The 11,561-nt window shown below is 34.5% G+C and overlaps 1 protein-coding gene across 3 annotated transcripts in view; it reads left to right on the top strand.

Moving 5' to 3' along the window:
- LOC150098217 (transmembrane 6 superfamily member 1-like) overlaps positions 1-11,561 on the top strand; it is a 137,333-nt gene that overhangs the window by 85,057 nt on the left and 40,715 nt on the right. For 2 of the 3 annotated variants that reach the window (XM_090406139.1, XM_090406138.1), the window contains exon 6: positions 6,938-7,036. The exons of the other annotated variant lie outside the window; for it this stretch is intronic. In XM_090406139.1, coding sequence (XP_090262265.1) covers positions 6,938-7,036 — 99 coding nt within the window. The remainder of the gene's footprint in view (positions 1-6,937; positions 7,037-11,561) is intronic. 3 annotated transcript variants of the gene reach the window in all.

Below are 11,561 nucleotides of genomic sequence, written 5' to 3'. Positions count from 1 at the left end.
TATCCTGTCAAATGCCTTAGCCAGGTTCAGCAGAATCACTTCTGCTGGAACTGGTAAGGCATTTGACAGGATACCACCCTTATCCAGTTCAGCCATCACTGTGTTATAAAACTTGAGCAAGTTACTGAAGCATGATCTACCCTTCACAAAGCCATGCTGTCCCCAGTACAGTATCTCATTGTTATCAATCCATTCCTTTATTTTTCCCTTGACTGCTTTCTCCAAGACCTTGACAACGACTCATGATATGCTGATCGGTTCGTAATTTACAACAGTAGTCTTGGATCCTCCTTTATGCAGTGGAACTATTTTCTCCTCTTTCCACACCTTTGGGACTAAACCAGACCCGAGACTCAGATTAAGCAACATGGTCAAGGGCACTGATAATTTTTAGCCGCTTCATGTAAGACCCGTGCCAGTATACCATCCAATCCCACAGATGTATTCACATTAAGTTTCTGTAATAGACTATTCACCTCCACTTCATTCATCACAATTCCCGTATAAACTAATGGTTCCTTCATTTTTTCAATGTCACCACCTGGATGATATACTCTTGCAAAGTGCTCGCTTAGTAATTCCATTATATCGACTGATTCAGTGACCTCCTTACCATTGTCATTCCTTAAAATCATTCTGCCATGTACAGTTTTTTTTTTTTTTTTTTTTTGCTTGCAGCATATTAAAAGAACTGTTTGGGATTCTCTTTAGCTTGCATAGCTAGTTTCCTTTCATAATCCGCTTTTGCTTTTTTTTACCACACTCATTACCCTTCTGGCCTGCACTTTATACCGTTCGTGTGCCTGCAAGTCACCTTTCTCTTTAAATTCCCTCCACAGTTGTTTCTTTTTTTTGCAGCTCAAGCTTAATGGTGTTATTCATCCATTTAACCTCTAATTGTTTTACTATTCGGACTCTAGATTTACAATCAGCCATTACCTCCTATAAATGCTCCTTGACCACTTCCCATGCTCTATCGACATCCAGCCCTTGCAGTTTTACATGCCATAGCACTGATCCAAGCAATCTCCTAAGCTTGTCATACTTACCAGCACGGTAATTCCACATATACCCTGTCTTAATCAAAAATTTCACACCTTTAGCCACCTCCCAGGTGATCACTCTATGATCACTCTCACCAATAGGTGGCAACATGGTCATATTCATTACAGTCAAATTCTCAGATACTGAATTATCATCATCCCTTTTTTCTTTTTCATCGAGATTCTCAAGGACAGCTTCTATTTTTTTGTCATCACTAACAACCTTGTCAACCATCAAATCTTCAACATCTGCAGATGAAAAAATAATCAAATCCTTCTCTGCCAACTGCATGTGCTAATCTGATGATATTGGGATATTCAGTTGTATGTAAAGGTGCAGGATTTTTCTTTTTCACACATTCTGGCCAAGTAGCTTTCCAGCATGCATTTAAAGTTGATGGTTTCAATTCTGATAACACCAACTTAGCAAGTTTGATGCAATCCAAATAGAAAATTTCTTTCTCACATCGATAACTGTCAGTAAATTATCCTTATCTAGTTTATCCAAAATGTATTGGAATGTTCTTCTTATATAGTAAGTTTTGAAGGTAGTGATCACACTCTGGTCTAGTGGTTGTAATAAGGATGTTATATTAGGTAACAGAAAACAAAATTCCATATTCGGATGTTCTAAAACAGGATGGACAGGCACTTGTCTATAATCAATAAAACTTTAAAGTCCAGATTTTTTCCATCAAATAGTGTTTAATTTCTAGAACAAAACATTGATGGACCCATTCATTAAAAATTTCTTTTGTAACCCAAACTTTTTTATTTACCTTCCAGTGCACTGGTGATGCATAAAAATCCACACCTTTCATTGCCTGTGGTCTTAGTGATCAATTAATGAGTAATGATTTTAATATACAATCTCCTGAAGCATTGCTGCAAAATAATAGTCATACAATCCTTAGCCACTTTAAAGCCACCAACACTTTTTTGTGATTTTGCTATATAAGTTCTACTTGGCATTTGTGTACATTTTGTAGCATAGAGTAATCCGTGATATTTAAAATATCAAGGAGGTTCCCCAAAATTCAAGTTTAAGTACATATGTACCATACTAGGAAATGATTTATAATGGAAAAACCCTTTTTAAAAGAACTGAATTCAAACAGAAATTTTAAAACTAAGCGGCATTTGAACCATGTTAAATCAAAATACACAGTGTAAAAATAGAATTGCTTTGTTTTTTAAACTGTGTCATTTCGAAATCATGTAAAAAAAAAAAAAAAAGCTGTGTAAAAAGAGAATTAACTGTATATTAAAAAAAAAACTTTGTGTACCTAATGAGGGGATGGATTCTCAATGTGGTAAGAAGTAAGTCATTCTTATCAAAGAAAGAATCATCTTCTCCTGTTTCATTTCATTCAGTGTATAAATACATATGGCTCAACATGAGAATGAAGTCCTAAGTAAGCCTTGAATGCTTTGTCATGATCAAGGTCATATGAAGAGAACAGCAACTTCAGTTTGTGTCACTCATTAAGTTCCCATCATATTTTCTAGTGTACATGTTCTTTTTCAAGTCTTTGTGTATACAGGTTCTGACAACACTTGTCAATGCTAAGGATTTCTTTTCAAAGAGGTCCAGAAGAAGACTGAACAAGCTCATCCATATCTTCCAATGTCATCTCAATGCCAATATTTACTACAGGTGTTGCCCAGATTTGAACCCTTCAAAATAGAACATGTATTAGAAGGCCTTAAATTTTTCCATGTCAATGATGATTTCTGGCTCAAGTTCTACTATGGATTTGCCAGTATTATCTGTAACATCACTGATGTTAGAACTCCTAGAATTTTGTTAATATTGGTTTGCCTTTTCCATCATTTGCTGCTGAATATTGTTTGAATATCAGAGCTCATAGTACTTCATCTTAAAGCTTTAGAGTACATCATCTTAAAGTTAGAAATGTCATTCTGATCATTAGTGAATTAATGAAGTGGTATTTGTTGACAAAAATTTTACATTTATGAATCCTGGGGAGTGCTCAGCTGTGTGCTGATGTGTTGTCAACAGATACGAGAAACTTCTCCAAGTTCTTAGCCTGAAGTTGTCACTCTACTGCTGAAATAAAATAATTCACAAACCAACCTTGAAGATTTTCATGGATCACTTATGCCTTTCAGTAAATGCTCTTAAGTATCACTGAGGGAGACAATCATACTCTTCAGTACTTTTAGGTTCTTAGAATGATACATAACATGTATCTTAATTTTGAGGTCTTAAAAGACATTTGATTCCAGCATCATTAGATGAACTTTCTGTGGCTTGTTTCTTGGCAACTTCTGTTCATCCTTCATATATATATACATATATATATATATAGATATTCTCTTGGGCATTTTTTCAGAATTTTCCACAAATTTTCCACAAATTTCTACTTCTGCAGTCTTTTCTGCTAATGCAGTGCAGCCATCTGTTCACTCTCCTAATCTTTCCCAGAACTCTCATATCTGTTGTCTTCAGGCTTTGATCAAGTGTTTTATTTCTGACCCAACTCTCAGATCCATAACTTAAAATTGCTTTGCACTTTGTCTTTAAAAGCTAGTTTAGTGTTTTAAATAGCCAAAAACGCTTTTGTTAATATTTAATAGGGTGTATGGTCTCCCTTAACAGCAAAAACAGTGGTACATCTTGATTGCATGGACCAGATAAGATGATCAAACAGTTCTTGTGAGAAATTTCCCCACTCTTCTGTGAGAGCAATTTCAAGCTCTTGAAGCGATCATGATGGCACCAGTCGATCAGAAATTCACCTACCTAAAGCATCCCAGGCATGTTCGATTGGATTACAATCTGGTGAACAGGCAGGCCAGTTCATCTCTTCAATACCTTCTTCCTCAAACCACTCTTGTACCAAATTTGCACGGTGTGGACATGCATTGTCATCCATAAAAATGAATTCTTGGCCAATTGCAGCAGCATATGGACAAACTATAGGCTCCAAAATCTCGTCGTGATACCTTTGGGCTGTTAAGGAACCGTTTCTGATAAAATAGAGATCAGTAGTATGGCCACCTATACTTATTCCAGCCCATACAATCAAACTTCCACCTTAATGTTGGGGTCTTTCACAAACAAACTATAAAAGTTGTCTGGTTTCAGACTGAACCCTGACTCATCACTAAAAAGTACACGAGCCCAATCCTCATTTATCCAATTGCAGTGTTCCTGTGCCAAAATTCTTCAGGCTCTTTTGTTATTTGCAGTAAATGGAATGCAAACCATTGGTCTTTGAGCATATAAACGTATGGCATGAAGACGATTTTGAACATTTCCCGTCTCCAGAAAGCAATTCCAAAGTCACAAAATTACGCTTGGGGATACATGACACACTTGAGCAACAACTTGCTGCATTTGTCCAGCTTCTAATCAACCAACGGCTCTCCAAGCCATGGATTCTGGGATATCATGTTGCTTTGCCATTTTTAACAAAATAATGGGTGGTAGTTGAAACAAGTTTACAATTGAAGTGATAATTATGTGCTGTGGAAGAGAGCACATCAAGCCATGCTTTTATATCCACTACATGCTAATACGGCTAAGACACATTTCGACAAGTCTTAACATGATTTTGTATGCAGTTGCGTATTCTACACTATTGTATATTAAGAATATTTTAAAATAAATGTGTTATGTCTGTAAATTATTTTTATAACTTTATAATTTACAAGAAAACCAAAATATCCCATAATTGTTTTGAGCAGTATAATTTCTCTCTTATTCCACATAAATTTATTCAGTTGACTTTCCATCACCAGTTATGGAAATTCTGTTGCCTGTTTCTGTTGACTAAGAGGTCATCTCTGGAAATTGAGTAAGAGCATAGTTAGTAGCTGTGTGAGGCCTAGATTTTTCTCTTGAAGAGTGGTGAATGAATGGAATGGGTTACCAAAGTGAGTTGTGAATGCTTTGTCAATTAATGGATTCAAGAATAGACATGATAGATATTCTGTGGATAATTTGGGTTTCCTGTGATAAATATTCAGGCTCCATGGAGGTACAGTGCAATAATAATAATGATTTCCATATTTAGTTTGCCATCTTCATTAAAAATCATTCCTAAATAGCTGAAATCTTTTACTTGTTCTATGGATCTTCAGTTCAGGATGCAGTTTGTTTTCAATGTTTCTGCCTATTTTCATTGCTGATTTTCATACCAAATTTATTATAAAAGTTCTTCAATTTAACTGGAGACTCCTGAAGACTACTATTACACTTATTTAGGAGTATAACATTATCTGCATAAAGATGCTTTAAATCTGCATTAAATGATATACACTTGAATGACAGTGGAGATATTGTGCACCTTAGTTCACACCTGATTTAATTGATTTAACATCACACCATCTTCCTCTGCCTTCTACAGTTCTAACTGCTGACTTACAACTCAGATACAGACTGTCTATTGCCCAATATAATCTCCCATTTACACCGTGTAACTGTAGCAATTTGAACAGTTTTTCTCTTGGAACTTGGAAAAGGTCTACAAAACATAAATACAGATTATTGTTATATTCCCATGATTTCTCAACTATTTCAAAGTGAAAATCTGATCCTGAAAACCTCTGTGACCAGGTTGTTTTTCTACAAGTTTCCTTTCCACAATTTTTCATAGTCTTTTCTCAAGCATACTTGCATAAATCTTACCAGGAACACTCAATAGGGAAATTCCTACTGAGTTTAGTGTTTTTAGAGTTTAGTAGATTGACAGAAATTAAGTGTTATTATAAAGATATTTCTGTTAGTCAGTGAATTTTACATGATTAATGTACATTGGGTACAGGGTGAGAAAAGAAAAATCAGAGGCAATCTCTGGATTGTATAATGGTTTGGTGAACAAGGGAATAAGGAGTAGATTTTTTTTGCATGGTGTGTTAGATGAGCAGAACACACTATCAGAGTTTGTTGTGAATGCTTAGAATATGACAGATATGTCATTGATTAAGTGATACCTTCTGCAGAGAATCTATTGACTGCTTGGAAAATTGTTAATAGTAATGAGTTGATGTTGTTGAATTCATTGAAGAGCCTCTAGATATGACCGTGGGACTGTAGAACCACTTTAATTGTTAGGTTACTGTTCAATGTTTTAATCATTGTATGATCTATTTAGAACTGGGGGGGGGGCTGTAAATCTTTATATTTTGTTTCTATACTTCCTAGTGACAATAATAGTTAACAAAATTTGTCAAGCAGGTTCCTTTATTGTAGTGAACCATTTGCATGGAAAAAGTTGACAATGTTTTGAAGATTATATAAAATAATGGCCTTGCTCTGGCTGGACAGAATTTAATAAAATTTGGAATTAAAAATTCGGTTTCAGTTGAATTGGCAAAAAATTGCATGATGATTGGGTATTTATTTGGAATCTATAATGTTCTGAAATTTGTCATCCCAGTTTTGGTTTCATGTGAACAATTTGTACCAGAATTCTGTGAAACAAAATTGTCTACATTTTATAAACCAATAAATGGCCAAAATTTAATTGTGATAACAAATAACGTCATTATATAAAATGCCAAATGCATCTTTTTTTTATATATATATATAACAGACTTTCTCCATTCATATTTGTAGTTAAAAAAAAAAAAATGTTTTGCTAAAACTTTTGTAGTCATTTTTCTAGGGATAAATTTTTTGGTTATATGGTGAACATTAAATTATTAATAATAATTTTAAAAAAGTAGAAGACAACTAAAGAGCAGTTTGAAAATCAATCAATAAAAGCTAAAATTAAATTATTATTATTATTATTAGCTTTTCATAATTGAAACAAAAACATTAAAATTTAATTTCTTAAACTAGGGAATTAGATTTACAGTTTACTCTAGTCAGTTAATTGTTAAGTGAATCTAAAAATTATTTTTAATCATCTATCTTTCAGACCAATCTATTTCCTCAGCCGCTAAAGAATAGGCCTTGGGATGTCATTTTTCTTTTGTATTTATTCCTGGCTGGTGTTGTAGCAGTTTTCCGATCTTTGGTAATTAGTTTTATTTATTTTCATTGACAAATGAGTTAATTCATATTATATGCAAGCTAGCATTAAAACTAGTAAATATTTTGATTTCATACTTTGAAACAGCATAATTGGTTATATGTGACATTTCTGGTGTGCATTATTTGCATCCTATGTAAACTGCCAGAAAGCGAATAGATAACAATGTATGAACAGTAGTATAGGGAGAAAAGCATATTCGTGACTTCATCAAAATTGATTTTCTTTAGCAATACATGCGCATATTCATTCCAATCAATAGCACATCTTATCCAATTATGGGTAATGGTTAGTAGACAACATGATTTGGGTGTTATTGCAAACCTACAGAAAATGAAGTAGTGATAATAGCATGGTTCTTCATGCACAACAAAAACAACTTGGTCATTATGCAGTAGCATAATGGAGCAGCAGTTGCTGGCCTTATTGACCAAGTGGTTACCACATTTGCTCTCCAACCGCTCGTATGGTTGCTTATGACTATCCAAATTTCATTGCTTGGTGTGAGACTACAGCTGGGTGGGGGTGTATTTGTTTTTATTTACTTCTCTCACGCTCACACACTCTGATTGGTAAATCACAGAATATCAAGAAAACACTGTAACTAAACTCCTGAATCTAGCTTGCATGCAAGTTCCTATCCTAGGATATCTCATATGTAACTTATTCTTGTAAATAACCTTAATAACCATTGAATTCATTAAGAGAGTCAGTCTTCAAATCTCTCGTAACCAAAATAAAAATCTTTAATCTGCAAATAACACAAATATATACATAATCAAATCATGCATCATTGTTGTTATTATTATAAGCTACTCCATGGAGTCCTTAGATTCTTCGAGGAAGGCCCTAAAAAATCATGGCAAGCACTATCCAACATCAACATTTTCACTATTTATCATAGTTTGCTTTGAACTCATTCATAGTCATGGCACCCACAACAGATTCTGGCAACGTATTCCACTCATTCACTACTCTCCAAGCAAAAAACCTAGTTTTAACACCTTTGCTAACTACATTTTTACTCAGTTTCATGGATGGCCCCCCTAATTCTCCCACCACCAGACATGTTCTGAAAAATTTCCTCTGAATTAATCTTGTAAAAACTCTTCAGTAATTTGTATGTCTCAATCATATCATCCCTTTTCTGCCTGTCAACCAATTTCTTTAACCCACATCTTCAACCTGTCCTCATAAGGTTCATTCCATAGACCTATTATCTTAGTTCACTTGCCTCTGGATCCTCTCCACTTCTTCCTCATCTCCAAGAAACCCAGGTGACCAGATCTGCACACATCAGTCAAGATAGTCTTATCAATTCTTGATAAAGAGTAATAATAACCTGCATTTCTCTGCTTGTCAAAGTATTCTTCAGTAGCCAAGTAATCTGATGTGCTGATTTAGCCACTTTTGCTTTGTGTCCTCTAAACTTTAACTCCGTATCCACTAACACTTCCAAATCTCTGGCTTCGTCAATTTCCTGGAGTACAGATCCATCATTGTAGTATACAGCTGGTAATGTTTTCACTTTAAAATGCATAACATTACACTTTGCCACAAACTGACATCCATTTTGCAAAGTCCAACAGTATTACTGTAAATCCATTACCTTTATCCAGCTCAGCTGTCACTATATTATAAAACATGAGCATGTTATTGAGGCACGACCTACCCTTTACAAAACTATGTTGACCCCCCCCCCATACAGTATCCTATTTTTGTCTATCCATTCCAGTATTTTGCTCTTTACCAACTTCTCCAGTACCTTGACAACAACTTGGGACTAATCCAGAGCTGAGACTTAGATTAAACGACATGGTCAAAGCCACTGACAATTCCCTAGCACCTACACGTAAAACTCTGTGCCCTCTAAGATTTAACTCCCTATCCACTAACACTCTCAAATCTCTGACTTCATCAATTTTCTGGAGTACAGTTCCATGAATGTGGTAATCTTTTCACCCTACAATGCAACATAAGACAAGCAGATTCTCTTTTACATCTTAAACACTGAATAAAACATATCTTGTCTTCATCCAAGATACTTTTGTAACTTCACTTTCTGTGTGAAAGTAACAAGTTCCACTGAATAGACTACTTAAAACTTTATCAACCATATTATCACTTTACAATCAATTAACTTTCTATTTGAAAATCTCAATGTTCTCCTTAAAAACCTTATCAATGGTTTGAACACTTCAGAATAACAACATTGCCTTCTATATGAAAGCTTCAAAAAAATAAATAAAACATGCCAACAGTTAGAAATCACTTATCAGACTGAGAATCCTAAATACAACAAATTTTACTGGGTCCATTCTGTATGAACTAGAAATGAATAAAGTTCATTTCAGTTTTAACTGAAATAAATCCTATATGGATTAATGACTACTAAAAACTTCATGCTTATCTCTTTTTACAAGAATATCCTCTTTCACTCTTCATAAAGTGAAGACACAGAAGCTCCACAGTTTTCTCCTGTTGTGTTCCTTTCCTACTCCCCAAACAACTGAACACAGCAATGGTTTTTTCTCTTCTTTGCATGCTCAGAAATGCATTTGATAAACTTCTGCTCAAGTTCGCCATCGTGTGCCACCATTACTGTTTTCTAGCATTGGGCTTGAAACGATGAAGTTTTCTCTTCACATTGCAGAAAAGTTTATTTAATTATAACTTTGTTATGAAACAGCCAACATTTATAACTGTTCATTTCACAATCTTTTATGTACTGGTAAGTTAATTTAATTATTCATGTAACGTAAATTACAATGTTAACTTTCACTTCCCTTGTAATTGACATTTTGTAAACATGTCTGTCTATATAGAAACAGCACCAACATTTCAAAACATTTGACAGCTCATCAGTCAAACTATATATACATGTCTTTACCGTATATCAAAGATATAACAGATAAACTGAGCTCCTCCCTGAAACAACACAGAATTAGAACTGTATGCAACCTCTAAACAAAGTTTCCATCTTTTCTGAAACAAATCAAGGATCAACAGGATCCTCTCACCTTCCTAGTGTTTTTCAGCATCCCCTGTCAGTGTGGAACCAAATATTTCAGACAGTCAGGAGATACTACCCTGGTCAAAAAAAAGTACCTCTCTGGTATGGATGACCAATAAATGGATTAGCACAATATGTATTAGAGGAAGACCATTTCATCAGAGGAATTAAAACCAGGCTACTTCACAAATTCCAGTTTAAATTGTAGAGACTATTCCTAGAGGTAGCGCAACTTCTATAGAACGAACCTGGTAAACTGCAGTAGAACCGATGGTGTGATCTGGCATAGATTTTGGGACACTAACTTATGTGCCCATCAACATTATTAACAGAAATTACAATGAAGAGTACTAGTCGCCATTCATGCACATGACTGTCCTTGTTCTTGAGGTCGTTGTCTTTACTAACTGCATATTGTTATAGTGTCTCTGATAATGCTAGCTTTAGCTAGTGAAATGTCAGCTTGTAAATAATTAATTTTAGTAAATTATTTATTTGCATTCCTGTTTCTATGTATATATACACACACAGGAATACCTCAATTATCGCTGTTATTGTTGCCACAAAAAATATCGCAATAATCGAATCTGTGATAATCAGGATAAATAATGCCTTTAAAATGGGTGATCATTGCCAAGGATTTTTCAAATCTATTAATTAAATTTTATATATGAAGTAAAAAAGAAATGTGTCAAACGTGTTAAGTAAAAAATGAAGGTTCATTTAGAAAAACAAGATTATTCTTTAATCTTTATTTATATATAAGGAGTACATACAGTACATACAATTATTCTTTCTTGGATAAAAATTGGTGTAGAGTTGTCTGTTGGAATTTTTTCTTTCTTTTTTTCTTCATATAAAACTCGGTAACAATGGATGGAATTTTCAATTTCCTGACGAACTTTCAATAATCGCTTCAGATTAGGATCACCGTTCGAGTTTTTTTTCTTTAAAATTTTCAGCAATTCTAAACATTTCGTTCATTTCTTTGAGGGTAAATTCCTTCAGTGCCATGTCAATTTGTTCGTCATTGTCATCGATTTGAGCATCGTAAGCACGTTCTCTCTTGAGGTTAATTAGGTCTTCATCATCCAGCTCCTTATCATGTGACTGGAGCAGGGCCTGAACATCACCTTTTTAAATTTCTTTTAGTCCTAGATCGAAGCCAAGCTTAGTTATGTCATTGATAACACGGGTTACTTCATTTTCAAATCCTTCAAATTCATTTGCACAATGAGGAATAATTTTTTGCCACGCCAACTGCAGATTGCTAGACGTTACTTCACTCCATGCTTCCTTGACATTCTCAATGCAATTTTTGATATTGAATGCCTTCCAGAATTCTGTCAAAGTTATAGCTTCATCTCCTGTAGTCTTTTCTATTGCTTGTGAAAAAGTTCTTCGTAGGTAATATGCCTTAAATGATGCAATTACACCTTGATCCATTGGCTGGATGATGGAAGTGGTATTAAGTGGTAAATAACTTTTACATTTTCG

Source organism: Typopeltis vanoorti, chromosome 16 (genome assembly GCF_054136105.1).
Source record: "Typopeltis vanoorti isolate ZY-2024b chromosome 16, IOZ_Tvanoo_1.0, whole genome shotgun sequence".
Lineage (NCBI taxonomy): Eukaryota > Metazoa > Arthropoda > Arachnida > Uropygi > Thelyphonidae > Typopeltis > Typopeltis vanoorti.
Note: the sequence above shows the minus strand (reverse complement) of the source record. Positions and strands in the feature narration are given on the sequence as shown.